This window comes from Chiloscyllium plagiosum, unplaced genomic scaffold (assembly GCF_037043375.1).
Source record: "Chiloscyllium plagiosum isolate Xiang-an unplaced genomic scaffold, Cpla_swu_hap1 HiC_scaffold_9, whole genome shotgun sequence".
Taxonomy (NCBI): Eukaryota; Metazoa; Chordata; class Chondrichthyes; order Orectolobiformes; family Hemiscylliidae; genus Chiloscyllium; species Chiloscyllium plagiosum.
The window spans coordinates 89,422,725-89,449,372 of record NW_028270147.1 but is presented as its reverse complement, the minus strand read 5'-3'; the positions used below and the strand labels follow the sequence as shown (position 1 = coordinate 89,449,372).

General features: G+C 43.0%; 1 protein-coding gene across 1 annotated transcript in view; it reads left to right on the top strand.

The window, feature by feature from the left end:
- The window catches only part of pappa2 (pappalysin 2), a 416,790-nt gene that overhangs the window by 359,183 nt on the left and 30,959 nt on the right, over positions 1-26,648 (top strand). The window contains exon 21 of the mRNA XM_043700014.2: positions 20,056-20,154. Within this exon, the coding sequence (XP_043555949.2) occupies positions 20,056-20,154 (99 nt within the window). The remainder of the gene's footprint in view (positions 1-20,055; positions 20,155-26,648) is intronic.

Genomic DNA, 26,648 nt, shown 5'->3' with positions numbered 1-26,648 from the left:
GTACTCAGAGCATTGGAGGTCTTGGTGAGAGTGGGGGAAAGAAGGGGTGAGAGGTTGCCATATTGTGGGGTGGAGTAGGCCAGATTGAGTTGGGAAGAGTGTTAAGTCATTTGTAGAGATGCACAGGTTTTAGATATGGTTTTTGCATGTCTAACATTAAGCAAGTCAGATCTCGCCTAGGTCTCCAATTCAGATGGAAACAGAGAAGGTTGGGTAGGGTCCCGGGGCTCTGGGTGATTGCTTGGTTGAAAGTTTATTCCTCCTGGCTCATTCCCCTGGAGTGAATACATCGGGGCTATGAGTGGTCCCAACATGTATTCCCAACCCTTCGGACACCAGAAGATCTGAGCCATTTTATGCAGTCCCTTCAACGAAAGTTTCATTCATTTTACACAGTAAGGGAGAAGGAGCCTGAGTCCTGGAAGGTTCCTTTTCCAACAAAAGCGATGGCATCAAATACTATGTAATCATTGCGTTTGGCAAGGTGAGAGTATATTTTTAGCCACACTGAAACAAGATTAAGGAGCTGGGTATATGGTCATATACCATGGAGTCTTGCAATCTATGTACAACATTAAACTAATGTTCCCATTAACTTATCCTTATGTTGCTAACATTGCTCGTGTTAATGTATCTTGACATTCTGATTTAGGATTTAGTAATTATTGGCTCAAGGTGAGAAGAAGATCATCCAGTTGTCAGTAAATTTTATTTATGTATGTATAGATACAGACAGAGTGTTGTGTTTGAAAAGAATTCCCAAATATGGGAGTGCCCTCCAGGTTTTCAGTGGAGTTTGGATTTAAGTGGATTTAAGCTATACTGGCCAGCGATCCTCCCTTAACAATTTCCCCAGAAGAATGATCTGATCTACAGACTTTTGTGAGATCTTGCCCTGCATTAATTGCACGACATTTGCTTACATTATATCATGTGCTGCACTCTAAATTGATTCGTTGGATGCGGAGTTCCATTGTGAAATTTCTGATCAACGTAAACAGGTACTTTAACAGATACAGATTTTTCTTTTCTTTCTCTTCTTTTTGTTCATGTTACAACAGCAACCCCTGAGAGGCCCCATGACAGCTTCACTACACTAGCTCATATGACAGTAAGCCATTACTTGATTCTAACCAGATGCCTGCAGTGTTAAAGTGCTCAGTGCAGTTGCTGAGTGATGTCGGACTAATTTTGACGTGTTATACCCACCACTCAAATGTGATCTTGAAACCTTATTACTGGCCTCTTGCTTTGAAGCCGAGTCTATGGATTCCTGAACGATTGAGCTAATATTTAATTAACTCGAAGTATGTGTTCATGGAACCACCGTCCCCCTCTACCACCACCACTCCATGTACAGGATTTGTCCAATTCATGAAACAAGGGCTCCCAAACATTAACGTGCCTCTCTTTGAAGATAGTTAGGATCACTTAGCAAACAGAAAATTGTACCTATCTTGCATAAAAGATTTGATATATTATATTCTCAAAGAAATAGGAGCTGATTGTTATGGGAATGTACCTCATTCTAGCGTTGTGCTGCAGTCTTGTGCCACATAACAATGTATCAGTCGACCAGCAACATGGAGAGCTACACAAAATACAATCAATGAAGCACCAGCATTTTGAGCCTGAAGTATGTTATTTCTATCTTGTGGGAGCCAGAAGACATAAAAGATGTATTAATCAAATCACGTACTCTTGCTTTTATTGGTTAATGATTGAGTGTAGGAGTTGGGAGGTCCCATTGCAGCTGTGCAGGACATTGGTTAGGCCTCTTTTGGAATACAGTGTTCAATTCTGGTTTCCCTGCTAAAGGAATGATGTTGTGAAACTTGAAAGGGTTCAGAAAAGATTTACAAGAATGTTGCCAGGGTTGGAGGATTTGAGCTATAGGGAGAGGCTGAATAGGCTGGAGCTGTTTTCCCTGGAGCATTGGGGGCTGAGGGATGACCTTATAGAGATTTATAAAATCATGAGGGGCATGGATAGGAACTTTTACCTGGGATGGGGGAAGTTCAAAACTAGGTTTAAGGTAAGAGAGGAAAGATATAGAAGAGACAAAAGGAGAAACTTTTTTTCATGCAGAGGGTGGTGTATGTTTCGAATGAGCTGCCAGAGGAAGTAGCCTAATCTCATCTTCCCAACATCTCAGTGAATTATGGAAGGGGCTCCAAATAGACAGCAAGTCTACTAGTACCTGAAATAAAGAAAAGACATGCTCTTATCATGTAGGGTGTTTGATCAGAACCACGGGCAGCACGGTGGCTTAGTGGTTAGCACTGTTGCCTCACAGCACTAGGGTTCCAGGTTCGATTCCAGCCTTGGGCGACACCCCCATGTCTGCGTGGATTTCCTCCGGGTGCTCCGGTTTCCTCCCACAGTCTCAATTTGTGCAGGTCAGGTGAATTGGCCATGCTAAATTGCCCATAGTGCTAGGTGCATTAATCAGAGGGAAATGGGTCTGGGTGGGCTACACTTTGGAGGGTCGGTGTAGACTTGTTGGGCTGAAGGCCCTGTTTCCACACTGTAGGGAATCTAATCTAATCTAAACAGGGGGATTGAGTTAAGAGCTGCGAGGTTATGCTGCAGCTCAGTAAAGCCCTGGTTTGATTATACTTGGAATACTATGTTCAGTTCTGATTGCCTCATTATAGGAAGGATGTGGAAGCTTTAGAGAGAGTGCAGAGGAGATTTGAGCTGAAAATGTGTTGCTGGAAAAGTGCAGCAGGTCAGGCAGCATCCAGGGAACAGGAGAATCGACGTTTCGGGCATAAGCCCTTCTTCCCAGCATCTGTAGTCCTCACTTTCTCCTGCAGAGGAGATTTACCAGGATACTGCCTGGACTGGAGGACATGTCTTAGGTTGAGGGAGTAGAGCTTTTCTCATTGGAGTGAAAAAGGGTGAGAGGTGACTTGATACAGGTGTACAAGTTGATGAGAGGCATAGATAGAGTGTATGGCCTGAAACTTTCTAGCATGGTGGAAATGGCTATCACAAGGGGATAAAATTTTAAGGTGATTGGAGGAAGGTTTCGGGTAGATGTCAGGTGTTGGTTCTTTACACAGAGAGTGGTGGGTGTGTGCAATGCACTACCAGAAGTGGTAATACAATCAGATACATTAGGGACATTTAAGCAACTCTTGAATAGGCACATGGATGATAGTAAAATGTAGAGAGTGAAGGTTAGATTGATCTTAGAGTCAGATAAAAGGTTGGCATAACGTCGAGGGCCGAAGGGCCTGTATTGTGCTGTATTGTTCTGAGTTCTAAAAGGACTAGGCCAATTAGGGGCCAAAAATAGGTATTTACCCATGGAAGCAGGAGATATAGTTGAGGTATTGAATGGATATTTTCCATCCGTCTTTACCAATGGAGCAGATGTTTTGCGGGCCATGGTGACCAAGGAGGAAACTGTGTCATTGGAAAAGTTTAAATTTAAGGAAGAGGTAATAGATAGGCTGTTGGTATTGACAAGAAACCAGCAGCAGATTTGATGCACCCAAGTGTATTGGAGGATGCGTGAATGGTGGGTCACTGGTGATAATCTTTCAGTCAACCAAAGATGGGGTGATGGGGGGCTGGTAGAAGACTGGATAATTGCTAACATTTAACCTTTCTTCAAAAACGTTTGTAAGGATATGCCCAATATTTACAGTTTAACTTTGTTTGTGGGAAACCTTCTACAAACAATTCGGGGTAGAATTAGTCATTGTGTGGGCAGATATAGGTTAATTAGAAAGTGCAATGTGGGTTTGTTTAAAGAAAAATTAGATTCACCTAATCTGCTGAAGTCCTTTAGAGATGTGACGGAGGTATTTTTTTACATTGGAAGTAATGTAATCTAATCTATCTATATGTAATGTGGAAACAGGTCCTTCGGCCCAACAAGTCCACACCTACCCGCCAAAGCGCGCCCACCCAGATCCATTCCCCTCTGCACCTAACACTACAGGCAATTTAGCATGGCCAATTCATCTAACCTGTGCATTTTTTTTTGGACTGTGGGAGGAAACCAGAGTACCCGGAGGAAACCCATGCAGATGCTGGGAGAATGTGCAAACTCCACACAGTCAGTCGCCTGAGGCCGGAATTGAACCCGGGTCTCTGGCGCTGTGAGGCAGCAGTGCTAACCACTGTGCCACCGTGCCGCCCACTCATCTGATGAGGGCAATAATGCAGTGGAATTCGAAAGGTGTTCAATGCAGCGTTACGTGACAGATTGTGAGAAAAGATGTAGCTCATGGAATAAAATAGACAGTAGAAAATTGATTGGGTGACAGGAAACAGTAATGGTGAATGGATAATTTTCAGGTTGGAGGAAGGCTTGTAGTTGAGTTCCCCAGGTGTTGATACTGAGAACCTTGCTTTTCCAGATATTTGTAAATGATCTGGATCCTGAAATACAGGAGCTAGTTTGAAAGTTTGCAGATTATACAATTCTTGATGGAGTGTGATAAAAGGCAGCAGAAGAAGTGTGAAGTGATATATTTTTGTAGAAAGAACATGGGCAGACAGTACAAAATAAGCTATACTAACCTAAAGGGTATGCACTAACAGAGAGACATGAATGTAAATGTGCAAAGTCATTAAAATTGACAGGACAAGTGTAGAGTGTAGTTAATAAAACATCTAGTATTCCAGGTTTTTTGAATTGGATGATAGACCATGAGAGTTATGGTGCCTTTTTTGGATGGCCTTAATTTAATCTTAGCTGAAGTATTGTGCACAATTCTGGGCACCACACCTCATGAAGGTTATGAATGCATTGGAGAGAATGCAGGAGACAATTATGAGAATGCTTCCAAGGATGCAAACGTTAATTTACTCAAAGACGTTATTGAAGAAATTGGAATTGTTTTCCTCAGACAGTGGAAAGCTCGGCTTGAGGTTTTCAAAATCACAAGAGGTCTGAAGAGACTAGGCATGGAGAAACTTCCCACTTGTAAGAAGATCAAGAATGAGAGGCACGGATTTAAACTGATTCCTAAAAGTAGTTAGGGTCTGTAATGCATTGCCAGGAAGTTGTGGTAGGTTTAATAAAGGCATTCAGGAGGGTTTTAGATGGTTGTTTAAATAGATACACCATGTAGGGTTCTGGGAAAAGAATGGGAGGGGGAGCATAAGAGAGCTGCGAAAGCACTGAGTCATGATGCGCCATAGTGCTGACACGACTGGCTGAATAGAGTCGAGACTAGAGCGGTGCTGGAGAAGCACAGCAGGTCAGGCAGCATCCAAGGAGCAGGAAAATCAATGTTTCAGGCAAAAGCCTTCATCAGGATGCCGCCTGACCTGCAGTGCTTTTCCAGCACCACTCTAGTCTCGACTCTGATCTTCAGCATCTGCAGTCCCCACTTTTGCCACAATTGGCTGAATAGCCTGCTTCTGCTCTGTAAGTGATTCTGAATAATTCTGTGTTGAAAAAATTGTGTTTAAGGACCCTGATGGTGATAATTCTTCTTTTTAAATAGGCTTGATGTTAAGTAAAGGAATTTGTGCTTTTGTAGGTTGATGGTTTGCATCAAATGAACAATTGCTTATAATGGTCATGCTCCTTTAAGTATAGTGAAGCTTTCTTAACCTTTTAAATTAAAGGTTTGTTTTAAGCATTGAATCATAGCAAATCATTTGAGTATTTACATGAATAATAAGAACAAGTAATGCAGACTGCTTTATCATTGATTTACATCAGAAGACTTGTACTTGAGAAAACTTTGGAAGTACACTGTTGACATTTTGGTAAATTGCTGGGTCAAAGGCTTGACTTGGTTAATTTAAGTGAATGAAGCAAGGCTGTTGAACCTAAAAATATAGTAAACCGAAGTGATGATAATAAAAGAAGATATTAACCATGACAACGTACATGACTGAAGGCAGAGTTCAAATCCTCAGTGAATTTTGATTCCCTTTGAGCTCATATAAAGTGGATTCGTAGTATTGTAAGTCGTTATTTTACTGAACTTTCACAAACCCTTGTTGTTTACCAATAAATTATGAACTTTTCAGTCAATAGTTTTTTAAAGAAAATAATTAGATGCAAACAGGCTATTTAAATGGCTGCTGAAACCACATGGGGTTTACCATTTGATTTCCAGGCAGTACCAAATCTCAAATACCTGATTGCATTTGGTTAAAAATCACACAACACCAGGTTATAGTCCAACAGGTTTAATTGGAAGCACACTAGCTTTCGGAGCGCTGCTCCTTCATCAGGTCTGAAAGCTAGTGTGCTTCCAATTAAACCTGCTGGACTATAACCTGGTGTTGTGTGATTTTTAACTTTTGTACAGTCCAACACCAGCATCTCCAAATCATAATTGCATTTGGACATTCTCAGTGATCTGGAGAATTTTTCACATCCCTTTATTTAAAGATGGATAACAAATTAACAATTATAGAATCTTCAGACTGCCTATCTCGAGGATTAATCCTGAACAAAAATGGAGATCAAAACTCAGTTGGTAGCAGATGGAAGTGAATTCCTTATCGCTATCCGATTGTATCAAAATGACTGTCTCAAATCATTAAACTACAACATAGGGTTTTAGGATCAGCATGACAGCCCCATGGAGAAGGGCCTGAACCCATAGGAAGTCACGTTATGAGGAATCCATATTGTTTCCCTTCCAATTCAGGTGCAACCCATCCTTCTTATTCAGGTCACTTCTACCCCAGAAAAGCTCCAAATGATCCAAAAATGTGATTTCCTGCCCCCTCCATTCAATATTCAACTTTGAGTGAGGCCTATTAATATCTTTAAGGTAGCTGTTTAATACAATAAACTGAATCAGCCTTCATAATATAGGAAATTTTGTCCTGACATTCCAAAAAATGAGACATTCCTTTGGAGATGATCAGCCCACAGACTGAACATCTACAATGGAGACTAATGAAGAATGCATGACAACACAGGCTCAGCATTCATTTCCAGGCTTCAGGCTATGAAAGCAGTTCATAGTTGCAATATCCCCATGAATTTAGTCAAATTATTTTATTCCGCCATTGCTAGTTATATTTTTTTTAACAAATCAAACCTGAAGGCCCATGTCAGATTGACCTAAGCATGGCAAAGGTTAATGACAGACCTGTTGAGATTGCACAGTCCTCCTGATGAACATTGTGGGTTTTGTGCCAAAATTGGAAGAACTGTCCCAGAGCCTGATCAAGCAACAGCTGGTCAGAACCATATTCAGTCTCACTTTATAACGTTCCAATAGCGCCATCACTATCTCTAACCAACCAACAGAGAGCAGACACCCCAGAGGCGGTGGCATAGTGAGATATCGTTGGCCGTGCACAGAGTGATCCTGGGTCCCCGACAATCCCTTGGTGTACCATGAGGTCTTATGTCTCAGGTCAAACCTGGCCCCAGAAGCCTCGTGCTGTTTACCACTCACTGCTGTCCCTCAGTTGATGAATCACGGAAGTGTTCTGGTGCAGGTGGAGGCCATTCAGCCCATCGTGCCTGCACCACCTCATTAAATGAGCATCATTTCCGATCACCAGTTTCCTGTTTTCTCCCCCATGCCCCTGCACATTATTTTTTATCCAAGTAATCATCCAATGCCCTTCTTGAATATCTCAACTGAACCCGCCTCCACCACATTTCCCAAGCAGTCAATTCCATTCCTTGACTACTTGTTGCACGGAAAGGCTTTTCCTCATTTAACCTTTTGCAAATCACTTTAAATCTTCTTCTTTTATGAGTGGAAACAGTTTCTTCCTGTCTACTCTTTCTAGCTCACTTGTAATTCTGAAAACTTTTATCAGTTTTTCTCTTAGTTATCTCTCCAAGGCATATCGTCCCAACTACTTCAATCGATCATCTGAGTTCCCCATTCCAAGGATCGTTCGTGTAAACCACTTTTGCACCCTCTCCAAAGTGTTCATTTCTTTCCTATAATATGATCCCCACAACTGTACACAATTCTCCAGTTGAGGTCTAACAAGTGTCTTATCCAATTTTAACATCATCTCCTTGCTCTTGTACTCTCTGTCCCTAATAATGGATCTGAGGGTACTGCCTGCTTTTCTTCTGCTCCCTCTACTTTTCCTGCCAAATTCAATTATCTGTCCACAAAAATGACAGGTCTCTCTGCTTCTGTATATCCCCTGGAATTGTACGCCATCTTTGATATTGTCTTTCAATATTCTTCTAACCAAATTGCATCAGTACTTGTCCATGTCGAACACCACTTTACAGGAATGCTCAGGGTCACAGTGGTACATGGAGATCTCCAGGTTGGTTCATTATAACAGGGACTCAATAGCAGCACTGAGCTGGCTGATTCAAACACATCTGCTGAGCTGGGTCACTGACAGGTGGTGAAGGAACCACCAAGAACATGGTGGCTCAATGGTTAGCTGCCTCACAGCACCAGGGATCCAGGTTTGATTTCTGCCTCAGGTGACTGTCTGTGTGGAGTTTGTGCATTCTCCCTGTGTCTGTGTGGGTTTCCTCCGGGTGCTCCAGTTCCCTCCCACAGTCCAAAATTGTGCAGATTCGGTGGATTGGCCATGCTAAATTACACATAGTGTCCAGGGATGTATCGGTAGATGAGTCATGGGAAATTCAGAGTTACAAGGATGGGATAGGGGTTGGATCTGGGTGGGATGCTCTTTGAATGGGTGGTGTGGATGGGCCAAATGGCCTGCTTCCATACTGTTGTAGGAGGTCTGTAATTCTAAGAGGCAAAAACAGAGAGACCTTGTTTGCATCAAACTGCCACCGATAGACCTATACATAATGTGTCATTAGGGATGACTACTGTACAGTCTTTAAGGAGATGAAGTCCCACCTAGAAATGTCAAGTGGATGATCCATCTCGGTCACCTCCTGCCCAGCGTCACAGATGCCAATCTTCAACCGAATCAATTCACTCCATGTGATGTCAAGAAATGGCTGAAGGAACAGGATGCTGAAAGGGGTTATGGGTGCTGACAATACACTGAATGGACCTGTCACAATTTTGTGTTTCTCTGCCACAGACTTGACTTAAATGGATTCATAAGATCTAGCAACTCAAAAACAGCCACTTGTGAGACTCTGAGGAATTGTACTCAGTCCCAGCCTGTGACATCATGATTCAACCATTAAAGTGGGGAATCAACCCTGGTTCAATGAAAAGTGCAGGAGAACACCCCAGCAGCACCAGGCTCATCTGAAAATGATGTACCAACACAAGTCGAGACTACCTGCTTCCCAAATACAAGAACCAGCCAGTGATGGACGAACTAAGCAATCAATGCTCTGCAGTCTGGCGACTGTTGTGAACAGTGGTGGACAAATGAACAAGACGCAAGAGGAGGATCATAAGTCCTCAATGATGGTGAGGTCCAGCGCATCAGTGGTAGATACAAGGCTGAAGTATTTGTGACCAGCTTCAGCCTAGAAATGTCAAGTGGATGATCCGTCTCGGTCACCTCCTGCCCAGCGTCACAGATGCCAATCTTCAACCGAATCAATTCACTCCATGTGATGTCAAGAAATGGCTGAAGGAACTGGATGCTGAAAGGGGCTATGGGTGCTGACAATACACTGGCAATCCACCTGAAAGCTGGAGCTCCGGAACTAGCTGTGCACCCTAGCCAGGCTGTCTGAGGACAGTTGCATAAAATGCTTTTGGCCCAGCATGGCATTGAGGAGCAAAACTAAAGTCAATGGGAATTTGGAGAAAACTCTAGAATAATTTTTGGGATCCTGTGTCTGCAACTGATGGATTGCAGTGGTTCAAGGTGACGTCTCAGTGTTGCCTTTTAGTAGCAATTAGACATGACCAGCAAATACTGGTCTTGACAGTGATGTCCACATTATCTGATGTAAAACATAAAGTAGGTTGAAAGATGACCTAACCTATTGGATATTCCATATTTTAATTTCAAAATGTGTATGAAGTAGTTCCACAATTGAGGTTTTAAGGTTAATGACAAATAATTTTAATGAAAATCAATTAGTTGGAGAAAATTGACTTAGCTGTGGAACGTCGGTGAAAGTTGAGGGTGAGCGATCCAAGTTCATGTTCAGGACTGTGTCACTTAAAGAGGTGCACTAAATACAGGTCTAGCCAGTGACATCCACATTATGAAAAAAATACATTAAAAGTGCTACATTGGAGAGATGCCCATTAGCAGTGAACCTTACTGGGTGCTATTATTGACTGTCCATTGATCATCCACTTCATGTGAAACTTTAACAGCAAGTCTAAGTGACTACCAGGAACTTCTGTAACATGAATTGATTGTAGGCACACCTTCACTGATGGCAACATTGGCAGAGTATTCTGCCTTATTCAATGTATAAAATAAGAAACTAGGAATGGATATTGTGGTTTAACACTATATTTTTATTACGCTATATATTATATACATGCAAGGCATTCAGCTGTGCTGAAACTAGACTAATAAATGACACAGAGTAGCATGGTCCTGATAGTATGTCAAGTGATCTGATGAAAGGTGTACCTGGGATCTTGAACGGTCACATCACATGCCATAATGCAGTGAAGATATCATGAACCTGTCTCTTAAAAGTATAGGAAATTAGAAAGGTAATGCCACCATGGTCCAACCAGACTATAGGGCTGTTCTCTCATTTGGGAGAGACCGTGGTGGTGGTTTAATCTGAGGATCACCATGTCTCAGGTGAGGGGAGAGGTAAAGGAGAATCCTTTATGGTAACCTCTGTTGGTGTGGGAATTGAACCACACTTTTGGCGTTAGACTGCAGTGCAAACCAGCCACCCAGCCCACTGAGCTTAGCATACTAACCAGGAGACATGATGTTCTCTCATGGGATATAGACATTGCTGGCTGGCCACCATTTGTTGCCCTTGAGAAAGTGCTGGTCAGCTGCCTTCTTGAACTGCTCCTGCCCATGTGCTGTAAGTTAGTATGCTAACCGCAATGGGGTCAGGGAGGGAATTCCAGAGCTTTGACCCAGCAACAGTGAAGGAATGGTGATGTAATTCTCATATAACAAAACAAAAAAAAAATTCAGATGCTGGACATCTGAAACAAAACCGGAATTGCTGGTAAAATGCAACAGGTCTGGCAGCATCGGTGGGAGAAAGCAGAGTCAGCATTTAGAGTCTGATAACAGCTAGGAAAGATTGGTATTGATGCTGAAGATGCGGTTTGGGTGGGGATGGAGAGATGAGCAAATAGGTGAGGAAGGAGCCCAGAAAGGGGTAGGGGTATTGATAGAAGGCCAGGACAGAAGAGAAGCTGAATAAGCGATGATAAGAGCTGAGGATAGGAGAGAATGGGTAGACTGTGTTGGAAGCACTTCATGTAATGTGGCAATCAACCTGAGAACCAGTGAGAATGTCGGGCTGTGGGAGTGGAAGGACGGAATCGAAAGTTCTTGAACTCGCTGTCGAGTCCCGGAGGCTGCAGGGTCCTCAAGCAGAAACTGAGATGTTGGTCTTGCACCAAGGCTCACTGGAACACTGCAGCAGGCCTGAGACAGAAATATTGGTGCAGGAACACAGTGGTGTGTCGATGTGGCAGGCAACTGGAAGCTCAGAACATAGATGTTCTGCGAAGTAGTCGATCCAACCTGCAGTTCATCTACCTGATATAGAGGAGCCCACATTGTGAGCAGCGAAGACTGTAGATTAGATTGAGTGAAGATAAATCACTGCTTCACCTGGTGTGTCTGGGGCTTTGCATAGTGACGAGGGAAGAAGTAAAGGGGCAGATGTTGCACCTTCTGTGAATGCATGGGAAGGTGCCATAAGTGTGTATAGAGGTGTTGGGAGTGGAGGAGGAATGGATCAAGATGTCCCAGAGGGAACGGTCCCTGCAGAAGGCTGACGAGAGGAGAATATGCGTCTGGTGGTGGCATCCCACTGGAGGTGGCATAAGTGATGGCTAATGATCCTTTGGATGTGGATGCTGGTGGGATGGTAGGTGAGGACCTGGGGATCCTATCCCTGTTGTGGGAGGGGAAGAAGGGGTGAGGGCCAAAGTCAAGGAGATGGTTCGGACACGGCTGAAGGCCTTGCCAACCAAGGTGGACGTTGCTGAAGCCCCCTGCGGAAAGTGGCAATATCAGAACAGATGTGACAGAGACAGAGAAACTGGGAGAATGGAGTCTTGACAGGATGCAGGGTGTGAGAGTTGGTGGTTTGTCATGTGTATCGGTGGGCCAGTCTATTGCCAGAAATGGAAAGGGAGATGTCGAGAAATGGAAGGGAGGAGTCAGCGATGGACTAGGTGAAGGTGAGACTGGGGTGGAAATTGGAAGCGGAATCGATGAATTTCTCCAATTCTGGACAAGAGAGGGAAATGGCACCAATTATGTCATTGATATATCAGAGAAAGAGGTGTGGGTGGAAGCCAGGAAAGGAGTGGAACAAGGAATGTCTGTCAGGAGCTAAAGGAGAACCTGTTCAAAGTGAGGATGAGCTTGGCCAGGTAAAGGAGAGTGGTGGCGGATGGGGACGTATCAGGCCTTTTTCTAGGAAGAAGCAGAAAGCCCTGACACCATTCTGATGGGGGAATGGATGTGTAAAAGCTTTGCATGTCCATGGTGAAGAGGGGGCGACTGGAGCCCGGGAACTCTAAAGTCTGCAACTAACGTATATGTCAGAGGAATCGCGGAATTAAGTATGGAGGCACTAGATAAGGGGAGAAAAATATAGAGTTAAAGTTAGAGGAAATACGTTCAAGTGGCAGGAACAGGTAGAAGGAATGAGTCTGCCCGGGAATGAGTCCTGTTTGATGATTTTGGGGAGAAGGTAGAAGTGGGGCTCTGCGGACTTGGGGGACAGAGAGTTTGGGAGGCTATCTCATGGGGAGGCCCTCAGATGGGACAAGGTTGTGGACAGTCACAGACACAGTGGTCGAGTCAGGAATGGTGAGTTGCTTGGAGGGGAACTGGCAGGCAGCGATATTCCCATGTATCTGCTGCCCTTGTCCTTTTAGACTGAAGTGGCTTTGAGTTTGGAAGGTACTGTCTAGTGAATTTCTGCAGAGCATCTTGTAGATAGGACACATTGTAGCAACTGAGCACGGTACTGTTATGGGGTGAGTGGATGCTTGTGGATGTGGTGCCAATCATGCAGGCTGCTTTGTCCAGGATGTTGTCAAGCTTCTTGAGTGTTGTTGCAGCTGCACCCATCCAGGCAAGTGGAGAATATTTCATCACACTCCTGACATCTCCCTTGTAGATGGTGGACAGGCTTTGGAGAGTGAGGAGGTGAATCACTGCATTATTCCTAGCCCCGGACCTGCTTTTGTGGTAACTGTATTTACATGCGAGTCCAGTTGAGTTTCTGGTCAATGGTAACCCCCTGGATGTTGATAGTGGGGCATTCAGTGACTGTAATACTATTGAATGTCAAGGGATGGTGATTAGATTCTCTTATTAGAGGTTGTATTTTAGAAAAATAATTTACAATGTAGGATACAACTGCTTTAAAGCCATCTCGACGTATTGGTTTATACAATTAGCAACAAGGATTATTCTAATACTGAAGGGTTGCCTCTCGCAACAATGAACAGGAAGAATCTGTTTTGATTAGAGGAAAGATTGAAATGGGTATAACATGATCCAGATTTTTGAATATGTTGAGAGATTTGGATAGTGTAGACGTAAACAGGCTATTTAACTTGGACTGTGTCTACTGACATCTTGTGATATCTGAGCATATGTCTGATTTTGAATGTGGCCAAATAGAGGGAAATTAATATTAAAGGCAAGGAATTTGTTTCTTTCAATAAATGTGATTTACAGAATACTCTTTTTAAAATAAAAATGGAGCATTCACATAATAACACATGGACATAATGTCCAACTGACCTAAGATGTGTTGTCAAGTGACCTCTACTGTCTAACCAACTTTGAGATTGAAATTTGCAAACCTTTTAGAGTGCATGAAGAATTTTCAAGGTTTAGCAATGCCAGTTAAACCAGTTCTGGCTATTCTCGGGCACTCCAAAGGCAGGGGGGGGGGGATGTCAATTCTGTCGTGATGGTTTCTCTGAAAACACTTTTTTTTTTAAAGTCACTCATGGGGTAAGGGCATTGCTGGCTGGCCAACGTTTATTACCCATCCCTATATGCCCTTGAGAAACTGGTGGTGAAGCTGCCTTCTTGAAGAATTGTAGTTCATGCGCTGTGGGAGTGCACATCTCCAGACATTCTCAGCCTTGATGCCCTTATCCTTGATGGGGAGGAGCCGGTGTTGGACTGGGGAGAACAAAGTGTAAAATCACGCAATACCATTTTATAGTCCTCAGGTGGTTGTGAAGCAGGACCATAAGACAGAATTTATCGCAAAAGATTACAGTATCATGCAAGTAAAATGATATATTTAACAAACCTAGATTGTTAACACAAGCTAGTGCTTCCAAATAAACCTGTTGGACTATAAATTGGTGTTATGTGATTTTAAACTTTGTTCTCCCCAAGTAATGGCGCATTTAACCCATTCTAATCTTATAGAAATCTAACCCAGTCACTGAGTTTAAAATCTGTACTTATGTTGAATATGTTCACTCGCATGTACTGAGGATATTTCTATGCACTTAGTGAATCGATTCAACTTGCAAATTCCCATCTCGAATAACTTGATTTTCCAGGTACAAAGGGTTAATATATTCAGGTGAAATACGCTAAAGATCCATATTATATGTTACTGTGTTAAGTTGTATATATTCAGGTAGAACAATTAATGCTTGATGCTTGACTGAAAACAAAATAATGCTGGAAATCACAGTGGGTCAGGCAGCATCCGTGGAGAGAGAGAGAGAGAGAGCAAGCTAATGTTTCAAACCTGATGTGAAGTGTGGAGGGAGCAGCATTTGTACAATAGTGGGTGGTATGGACTGCTGGGGCAGAAGGGGTGCTTGATGCTTCCTTATCTTTAACCTTTAATGCTGAACATCCCACTGAATGATGAGCACAATGTGTGTAATTATGATTTTTCTGATTTAATAGAATCACAACTTGGACTAGTTTTAATTAGTTTGTCTGTTTTAAAGTGGGTATTTTATATTTTTCCTTCTTGATCCCAAAGTGAGTTCATTTTAAACCAAACAAATGAAACCCTGCTGCTCACTTAATGGCTGTTACAGTAACCATCCAGCAGGATCTTAGGGCAAGTGACCTAATGTTTGATCAAGAGGACCTTATAAGAAAAGAGAAAGGCAGAAATGTATTGGGATGGATTGTAGAGCTCAGGGCCTAGACAGCTGACAGCAGAATGGCCATTGAGAAGAGAAGGAGATGGAGAAGATGCTGGAGTGAAAGAACCAGGGTTCCTGAGGGGAAGGAGGGAACTAAGTTCCATTCATTCAGAGGGTATGGGCTTTGCCAACCAGACCACTGTATATTATCATGATGGTGGTGATAATCTGCTTCCTTATACCGCTGCAGTCCCTATGGTGTAGAGACATCTGAAATACTGTTAGGAAGGGCATTTCAAGATTTTGACCCAGCTACAGTGAAGGACGCCTTGATGGTGTTTGCCTTGGAGTGGAATTTGCAACTTACAGAGACAGGGAACAGCGAAAAGCCATGCTGGGAGTTTAACACGAGGGTGAGAATGTTAAACAGAAGGTGCTCAGTAACTGAGAGGCAGTGGAGGCCAGTAACACAAGGGGGAATGTGTGAGTGGGACTGGTACTGTTTTCTATTTGAAAGTTGAACACCCTTAGCTGTACGAAATATGGAAAGGGTGAGACTGGCCTGGTGAGAATGAGATGAATGAGGATCCCTGTAATGAGCTGAGGTGAAAATGGAGAAGGACAGTGCTATCCATGGTGAAGTTGAATGTCTTGCTGATGGTGTGAATATAAGGTTAGTCAGTTCTGGATGAACCGCAAGTAAACCTCACTATCATTTCGAATTGGTGATGCCTGTCTTGTATTTCTGAAGATGGAGGGAATTGAAGGAAATGACACCATTACTTATATCTAACATATCACTATTGTTATGGACCAAGCCAGACCACCTCAAAATATTTTAAAAAGGTAGCCTAGATCCTAACTTTTTCTTATTTTAAAGGTGGATGTGAAGTGAATGTTCCAGGTGTGATGCAGCTAGTCAAATTACTCGGCTTTAAGCAAAACAGAATTTATTTAAACACTACAGTTGAACCACAAACAAAAGAAAGTGCAATTTAGAATAACTTTACGATTGGAAAACCTAACTGACTCAATACAGCAACTTAACTAATTAACTGTTCCGATATAGTAACATCCCATAAACACACTCTTTGGCAAAAAGATAAATTCAGGGATTCTTACAGGCAGAAGGGAACAACATTCAGAGAGATTTCAGGGAAAGTCAGTTAGGAATCCTTTACTGAAGCTTGCAACGCTTCTGGACTCCAACATCTTGTGACTGCTACAGCTAAAAAAAACAACTAGAATCTGAACTGGGAGAACTGGCCACTTCCCTTCCATTGTTAAACTGGTTTAAAAGAATATATAAATTCAGGCTGGGTCCCTAGTCACTTCAGCACCTCTGCCTTTACAACCTCTCTTTACAAAAATACAGGACAAAATAACCGTTTTTTAAAGTGACAGCATCGTCACACAACACCCTGCTATACTTTAGCGCATCCATTAAGTTGTATGTATGAAACGTATTTGGGTTTTCATAGCACAGAGAAATGTCATTTGGATTTGGCTTATAAGTTTATTATAAATATTGATTACCCACATTTCAGCAAGGTGTTCGATAAGGTTCCCCACAGTGGGCTATTATACAAAATGCGGAGGAATGGGATTGTGGGAGACATAGCAGTTTGGATCAGTAATTGACTTGCTGAAAGAAAACAGAGGGTTGTAGTTGATGGAACATGATCATCTAGGTGTCCAGTTACTAGCGGCGTACCGCAAGAGTCGGTGTTGGGTCCACTGCAGTTCGTCATTTTTATAAATGACCTGGATGAGGGCTTAGAAGGGTGGGTTAGTAAATTTGCGGACGACACTAAGCTGGGTGGAGTTGTGGATAGTGATGAAGGATGTAGTAAGTTGCAGAGGGACATAGATAGGATGCAGAGCTGGGCTGAGAGGTGGCAAATGGAGTTTAATGTGGACAAGTGTGAGGTGATAACTTTGAACGGAGTAATCGGAATGCAAAGTACTGGGCTAATGGTAAGATTCTTGGGAGTGCAGATGAGCAGAGAGATCTCTGTGTCCATGTACACAGATCCCTGAAAGTTGCCACCCAGATTGACAGGGTTGTTAAGGAGGCATACAGTGTTTTGGCCTTTATTAATAGAGGGATTGAGTTCCGGAACCAGGAAGTTATGCTGTAGCTGTACAAAGCTCTGGTACGGCCACACTTTGAGTATTGTGTACAGTTCTGGTCACTGCATTATAAGAAGAATGTGGAAGCTTTGGAAAGGGTGCAGAGGAGATTTACTAGGATGTTGCCTGGTATGGAAGGAATGTCTTACGAGGAAAGGCTGAGGGCATTGAGGCTGTTCTCTTTAGAGAGAAGAAGGTTGAGAGGTAACTTAATAGAGACATTCAAGATAATCAGAGGGTTAGAGAGGGTGGACAGGGAGAGCCTTTTTCCAAGTATGGGGACGGCAAACACGAGGGGACACAATCTTAAAGTGAGGGGAAATAGGTATAAGACAGATGTCAGAGGTAGTTTCTTTACTCAGAGAATAGTAAAGGTATGGAATGCTTTGCCTGCAACGGTAGTAGATTCGCCAAGTTTAAATGCATTTAACTCATCATTGGACAGGCAAATGGACGTACATGGAAAAGTGTAGGTGGGATGGGCTTCAGATTAGTATGACAGAGCGGCGCAACATCGAGGGCCGAAGGGCCTGTACTGCGCTGTAATGTTCTATGTTCTATGTCAGATTGCAATCAGCTTAGAAGTTGAAACTAATGTTTATTGTGTAAAATGGAATTTTAATCTTCCTTAAAGGCCTTTACTGTAAATTAGAATTTGGAGTGCCAAAAGTTGGATATGCGAGTCTCCACCATGTCCTCATTTAAAATTGTGGTCTAAGGTGAGACTGAAACTCAGTTTGTTCATTAGATTACGACAGCATGCTCTAGTCATTTGCTACAATATAACAAGTTGATGGGGTTTATATTTTTGCAGGTTTGTTGTATACCATTGTAGAGAAAGTGAGGACTGCAGATGCTGAAGATCAGAGCTGAAAATGTGTTGCTGGAAAAGCGCAGCAGGTCAGGCAGCATCCAGGGAACAGGAGAATCGACGTTTTGGGCATAAGCCCTTCTTCAGGATACCATTGTAGCTTTATCACTTGAAATCTTTAAACAGACACTTGTCATCAACAGCATTTGTTCTGCACAGTCATAAGTACTGAGCTCATTAAGTAATTGGGAATAATTACATAAACACTTTTCTGATAGAAATACCGTGTTCTTATGTGATACATGTGGTTGTAGACACTAATGTTTTCTTTGATAATCTTAATATGGAGTTATAAGCATTTTATTAATTCTTTCATGGATGCGGACATCACTGGCTAAGCCAACGTAGTGGCCCATCAATAATTGTTTTTGAGAAGGTGGGATTGAGTCCATCAACAACACTGTTAGGAAGGGAGTTCTAGGATTTTGACCCAGCAATCATGAAAGAACAACGATGTAGTTCAATGTCAGAGTGGACTGTGGTTTAGAGGGGAGCTTGCACAAGATGTTGTTGCCATGTATCTATTGCCCTTGGTCTTTCAGATGGAGTTGACAGGTGATAGCAAAGAGGCTTTGGTGAGTTTTTGCATTGCATCTTGTAATGGTGCACAGAACTGCCACTGTGCAATTATTTTGAAGATGGAGATTTACTGTTGCTAAGGTGTTTGAAAGTGAATAGGAGGTGCTAAGGTTATCTCCAGTTGGAAATTATTATTGCTTGGTGCTTCTGTGTCACTGTTACTTGCCACCTGTCTCCTCAAGCTTGAATGTTGTTCAGGTCATTTGGATATGAACTGCTTCAGTACGTTGGCGGTTGTAATTAATACTGAACATTGTGCAATCATCTGCAAACAACCTCACCTTTGATCTTACAGAGGGAGATGGTTGGGTCTAGGACACCACTCTGGAGTTGAATTGTGGTTGAGACAAACAACTTCAAGCCAACTGCTACAGTTTTCCTTTGTGCTAGAAATAGCTTTAATCAGTTGAGAAATTTTGCCCTTGAATTTAAGTTCAATTTTTCATAAGCTTCTCAATGCCACACTCAGTCAAATGTAGCCTTGACGCCAACAGCAGTTATTCTCATCTCCCCTGTGGAATTCCGTTCTTTTGTCCATGTTGAGACCAAGGCTGCAATGACATCAGGGGTTGGGTAGCTTTGGTGGCACCCAAACTGACTGTCAGAGAGTGAGCTGGTGCTGAGTAATTGCCACTTCGTAGCACTGTTAATGATACCATCCAAGGAAGTGTGCGTTTATTACTCCGCTTTGCCCCATAGACTGTTGAAATTTGCACAATTCCCCAGTTGTGGAATCACCCGCTTATAAACAGAGGAAACCAGGTAATACATCGGGTGGAGTCGATAAAGACTGGATCGACTGGGCTTGTACTCAAATTTAGAAGAATAAGGCAGGAATCTAATAGAAACATATAAAATCCTGATGGGACTGAACAGGGGCTAGATGTAAGAAAAATTTTGCCGATATGGAGGAAATCCAGAACTAGGGGTCACAGTCTAAGAATAAGGGGTAAGCCAATCAGGACTGAGATGAGGAAGAAGTTTTTCACTCAGTGTTGTGAACCCATGGAATCCTCTTCCCACAGAAAGCTGTTGGGGCCAGTTTATTAGATATATTCAAGAGGGAGCTGGAGGCGGCCTTTACAGCTGAAGGGATCAAGGGGTATGGCAAGAAAGAGGGAGTGAGAGAGTAAGATTGCATGATCATATTGAATGGTGATGCAGGCTTACAGGGCTGAATGGCCTACTCCTACATCTGTTTTCCATGTTTCCATGATAATTGCTTTTAATCCAGGTTCTCTCGGAAGTGAAGAGTTAACTCCTGAGAAGTGATTGCTGAGTGAAGATTGGAGCTCACTCTTCAAAGACTGAACTGTATGTTATGTGTTCTTGTTGCTGCAGCCTTTCCATGCTGATGGTTGGTGTGACACAATCAATAACAGGGCGTACTGTCACTATGACGGAGGAGACTGCTGCTCATCGACACTTTCTTCCAGAAAGGTGAGATTGCAGAGATGAAAGTTGTGAAATTTTGGTGATTCACAATTAAGGAAGGAATCACTGGGCCAAATGAACTGAATGTTAATGTGGTGGATTAACCATCTAGAGCTGACTTGAATGGTATATGCCTTTGTTTGATCCCCTTTCACCCACAGATATATTAGTGAACTAGTTGGGCTTTTACAACAAGCTGACTGCTTTGTGATCCTTTTCTGAATACCATATATTTTAATCTGAAGTTAAAATCTTAAACTAACATGATGGGATTTGCACGCGCAGAGTATTGACACTGTAACATAACCCTACTCCATTATCTGAAAACAATTGGGTTCCATGTTTATGTCAGACATTTATAGCAGTTGACCATCTCACTGGGTCTCTGACTTGTCAGGCTGTCTATCTGACTATCTGGTCCTGAAGAGGTAGATTAAGAAGCAATCTAATGTTACAAGGCCACCATTTGTGGTCTGAACTCTGTTCCCAACCCTCTGACTCCGAGGTAGCTGTCTAATGCTGAGCTGCACTGTTTATAAGCATCAAATCCCATTTGATCCTGAGCTGAGCTTCAGACCTCCACACGTAAACAAAGAAATCAGGACCAATTGTAGGCCATTTGGTGTTCAGTAACGTCATGGTTGATCTGATTGTAATATTAAATCCGTATTCCTGGCTACTCTTGATCACCTTTTTGATTAGACTAGATTCCCTACAGTGTGGAAACAGGCCCTTCATCCCAACATGTCCACACCGACCCTCCGAAGAGTAACCCACCCAGACCCATTTCCCTCTGACTAATGCACCAAACACCACGGGCAATTTAGCATGGCCAATTCACCTGACCTGCACATCTTTAGATTCTGGGAGGAAACCGGAGCACCTGGAGGAAACCTACACAGACACAAGGAGAATTTGCAAACTCCAAACAGACAGTCACCCGAGGCTGGAATCAAACCTGCGTCCCTGGTGCTGTGAGGCAGCAGTGCTAACCACTGAGACACCATGCTGCCCCTTGTTTAACAAGAATCTATCTAAAAGGCCCTGAGCTTCCAGTTGCCTGCCACTTCAACACATCACCCTGTCCCCTGGCCAACATCTCTGTCTCAGACTTGCTGCAGTGTTCCAGCGAAGCTCAGCACAAGCTGGAAGAATACCATCTCATTTTCCACTTGGGGATCCTGTAGTCTTCTGGACTCAATATCGAATTCAACAATGTTAGGGCTTGAGGCACCTTCGCCCATGTCCCTTCCCAAACCCCACACACCAAGCCTTGTTAGTTATATGCAACAAAAACGAAAGTCCTTGCAACAAATATAGAGACTTTCAGTTCTGAGGAAGGGTCATGAAACGTTAACTTTGATTTCTCTTCACAGCTGTTTCCAGACTTAGTGAGTTTTTCCAGCAATTTCTGGTTTTGTTTCTGATTTACAGCATCGGCAGTTCTTTCGGTTTTTACTTATTATCATATGGTCTGCTATAACACAGCACCCATTGTTAGCCACTAATTGTCCCCATTAATAGCCTGATCGTTAACCACTCCTTTGTTTATCCAATGGCTCTTCTCTCTCTTTGAGTTCTATCCCTACCTATCATTTACTCCAAACCCCCTCGCCCCATCCTACCTTCTGCATAAGAACCAATTTTGTTTCTAGCTACCATCAATTCTGAGGAAGGATCACTGGGCGTGAAAAATTAATGCTGATTTCTCTCCACTGATGCTGCCAGACCTGCTGAGCTTTTCCAGCAATGTCTGTTTTCACTTCTGATCTCCAGCATCCGTAGTTCTTTCATTTTTTTGTATCTATCTCTGCCTTAAAAATATTGAAGCACTCTGCTTTCACCACTATTTCATGAAGACAGTTCCAAAGACACACAACTCTCTGAGAGAGAGAGAGAAAAATAAATTGTCTAATCAGTGATTTAAATGGGTGACCCCTGAGTTTTAAACAGTGAGCCCTAGTTCTAGATTCTAAGAGAGAACCTTCTCTCCACATTTACCTTGTCCAGACCACGCAGGATATTTTATGTTTCAATCAAGTCACTTCCTTCTCTTCTGAACCGCCTCCGAGGTCCTTCCTTAAATAAGGTGTCCAACATGGTGCTCGGTATTTCAGATGTGACCTCACCAGTGCCCTGTATAATTGAAGCCTAACCTTCCTACTTTGGTAGTCATTTCCCTTCACTGGTAAATGATGACATTCTATTCACCTTCCTAAATTCTTGCTGCACCTGCTTACTTACCTTTGCCAATTCATATGGAAAGATACTCAGATTCCTTTGCATCTCGGACCTCTGCAATCTCTTACCGATTAAACGTTCTGCAGATGCTGGGAATCAAAGCAGAAAATGCTGGGAAAACTCAGCAAGTCGGGGCAGCCTCTGTGCAGAGACAGCAGTTAATGACTCAGCACGGAATGAAAATAGTTACAATTTGCGTAGAATTACAACCAGGCAAAAGTGAGTACTGCAGATGCTGGAGATTAAGAGTCAAGATTAACGTGGTACTGGAAAAGTACAGCCGGTCAGGCAGCATCCAAGGAGCAGGAGAATTGACGTTTTGGGCAAAAGCCCTTCATCAGGAATGAGGCTGGGAGCCTCTGGAGTGGAGAGATAAATGTGAGGGTGGGGTGGGGCTGGGGGGAAGGTAACTGAGAGTACAATAGGTGGATGGACTTGGGGGTAAAGGTGCTAGACACTGTCAAGAGAGTAGGATGAATTTGAGTCAATGACAGATAGTTCTCTGAACCAACCTGTAACAACAGCATAAACTGGTATTTCTTTTGCACCTTAACATGATAAAACATCCCAAAGCAGTTCATAAGGGAATTATTATGACTCTGGAGCTCTATAGCTGAACCAGATCCTGTCTTCACTTACACACACACACAATCAGGAGCTGAAGGAACTGGTCACTGCATGAGATGCTGTCAATGTCAGGTCTCCCAACATCGCTGCAGTGACAGCTGAGGGGCTAAACACCATTCGTATTTTGAGAAGTCGGGCTCAATTATTAATTCATTAAAAAATGATGTCACTCTCTTCCTCTCGGCTCTGAGTGATGAAAACAGGGAAATCGCCATCAGTGTGTAATCATTATTTTTACTTCAGCTCAGGTTTGAAGAATTGCCCAGTAGGATGTTGCCTGAAGTCATAAAAGTTAAATTTATGGTAATGCTATTTACTGTGACTCTTTTATTTGTGAGCACAGCAGGGGGCACTCACTGAAACAAATCTCAAGCTGCATGCTGTCTGGGCCATTAACTGCACTGCTAAACATTTTATTACTGTGTGTCTGTGCCCTACATTCTTGGCCAGCATCGCACAGCCACTGGGTATTAAAGGATTCTAAGTAATGACTTTCGCAGTAGGGTATATTCTTGCTCAGAGACATAGCTTATGGAAATAATCACTTGAAAATTGTGGTGGTATAAATATTTTATGTATTTGGAAGATAACACAGTGTACATGTTGAGTCTGCTTAACGTACAAAACTGAAGCCTGAGTTCGTATTCAACAGGGAAACCAGGCTAACTTCTGCAGAATCTTCTTGTTCTCCCAAACAATTGGGAGATAACAAAAGAGCTTAAAAATGTGTTGCTGGAAAAGCGCAGCAGGTCAGGCAGCATCAAAGGAACAGGAGAATCGACGTTTCAGGCATAAGCCCTTCTTCAGGAATGAGGAGGGTGTGCCAAGCAGGCTAAGATAAAAGGTAGGGAGGAGGGACTTGGGGGAGGGGTGTTGGGAATACGATAGGTGGAAGGAGGTTAAGGTGAGGCTGATAGGCCGGAGAGGGGGTGGGGGCGGAGAGGTCGGGAAGAAGATTGCAGGTCAAGAAGGCGGTGCTGAGTCTGAGGGTTGGGACTGAGAAACGGTGGGGGGAGGGGAAGAGCAGAGCAAAGTGAAGTTGGCTTTAGTGCAGTAATAATGAAAAACCTGTAGGAGGAGCAGCGAACCAGGAGCTAAAGAGGCAAGTTCGCAGAGACAAAACCATGAGAAATGGTCCCTGGACTGAAATAGATTGGATTCAGCCGTTGCAGACTCTGCTATATCATAATCACTGACTGACCAGCATTTATTGCCCTGGAGAAGCTTCAAGTCTTGCTATATTTGGACATGGACTGCTTCAGTATCTGAGGAGCTGTAAATGGTGCTGGATATTGTGCAATCATCAATGAACATCCCCACTTTTGACCTTATGATGGAGGAAAGGTCGTTGATGAAGCAACTGAAACAGGTTGGGCCAAGGACACTACCGTGAGGGACTCCTGCAGAGATGTCCCGGAGCTGAGATAATTGATCTCAAACAGTGGTAACCATCTTCTTTTTTGCTGGATAGGCCAACCAGTGAAGAAATTTCCCCTGATTGGCATTAACTTTTAAAGGGCTTCTTGGTGTCCCTCTTAGTCAAATGTGGCCCAGATACCAAGAGCTGAGCTCTCACCTCACCGCTGGAATTCAGTTCTTTTGTCCCTGTTTAAACCAAGGCAGTAATGCGGTCAGGAATGAGTGGCCCTGGCAGAAATGAAAGTGAGCATCACCTGAGCAGGTTATACTTTCCAAGTGCCAGATATTGGTTCTGTCACTGATTCCTTAATTCAATTTGCTAATGATCACGAGTAGACAAATAGGACATTAAAAGACCCAGGTTGGATATGTCCTGTTTTTTGTCTACAGAAAAAAACTTGGGAAATTTTCCACCTTGTCAGATAGATGCCAGTGTTGTAGCTGCAGTGGAACAGCTTGGCTAAGAGTACAGCTAGCTCTGGAGCAGATGTCTTCAGTACTATTGCCAGAATGTTGGTAGGGCTTATAGTCTTTGCTGTCTCTAGTGCTTTCTTGATATCATGTGGAGTGAATCAAATTGGCTGTGATGCTCAGGACTTCAGGAAAAGGCCAAGATGGATCCACTGGCTAAAGTTGGATGCAAACACTTCAGCCTTGACTCCTGCACTCAGCTCTCCTATTATTGAGGGTGGTGATATTTGTGAAGCTGCCTCCTCCCCCTTCTCCTCCTGTGAGTTGTTTAATTGTCCTTAACCAATCTCAACTGGATGTGGCAGGTCTGCAGTGCTTAAAACTGATTCCTCAGTTGTCGGACCACTAGTCCTGGCTGTCATGTGCTGATTATGCTGTTGGCATGCAGGTAGTACTGTCTGGTAGCTCCAGTGGGTTGACACCCCATTTTTAAGTATGCCCGGTCATGCTTCCAGCATGCTTTCATACATTCTGCATTGAACCAGGCTTGATTCTGTGACTTGATGGTAATGATAAACTGGGGATAGACTGAGGTTTCAGATTGCACTGGGAGTATCATGGGACAGGACATGTGCAGGGGTGGTGATGTTGGTGTCTGGGACATTGTAAGGTATATTCCATGAGTATGAATGTATCAGGCTATTGCTTGACTAGCCTGTTAGTTATCTTAATGTTTATTGTTGCAATATGAAAACTAGCCTTTATCCCTAACTACTGTTGACCAATTGATAGTGTGAAACATTCTTGAACTGCAGTTGGGGAGCTGGGAGGAAGGAGGCAATGGCTCAGTGGTAATGTCGCTACACTACTAATCATGAGTCCCAGTCTAGCATTATGGGGTTAACCATTCAAATCCACCATGACAGATGGTGAAATCTGGATTCAACAAAATGTCTGGAATTAAAAAGTTAATCTCCTGGGAATATTGTCATTGAAAACCTATTGATTCACTAATGTCCTTTATAGAAGGAAATCTGCCTTCCTTACCTGGTCTAGACCCATAGCAATGTAGTTGAGTCTTAATTGTCCTCCGAAATGCCCCTAGCAAGATAGTGCAATTAGGGATGGGCAACAAATGCTGGCCCAAAGATGCCCATATCCTATGGATGAATTAAATGAAAAGGTCCATGTGACCCAGGAGGATGATCTGCAGTAGCCTGTGTTCACCATCAAAGGCAGTTGAGCTTACACTGTTTTCAATCAGACTTGATGCAGTTTGTCAGATGGTGATCACAACTTTGAAAACACATCCACCTTGCTGGCACTGAAAGCAATTGCTAGTTTGTTATACATATGGTCGGAGTTTCACATATGAGTTTGTTTTCTTTCTCTCCTAAGTGAATCAGTCTGTTGGATTACCTCAGCCATTTGGACGTTTACTGGGGATGCACTGCTTTCAGTGGGAGTGAGCCTGGAAGTTAATAATTCCTCCTATTGCTGACTTAATAGCAAGTTATGAACAACCTTGGAATGGCAGGCATGGTAAAGGTAGGGGGGAATTACTGCTCCACATCCTGGATGCCTTCTGCAGTAGTGAGATTTGCACTGGAGGATTGCTTACTATTTTAAACCACAATACTCGAAGGACTGCTTCTGATGTTTTGCAGCATAAATATTGGCATTTCATTTGGCAGAGATTGTTTAGTTAGCATTGATCTTGGCTTTAGTTCATTTTGTACTCCGAAGACAATTGTAGTTCAGCCTAAGCACTGCAATGTTTGTTTTAATGGATGAACATAATT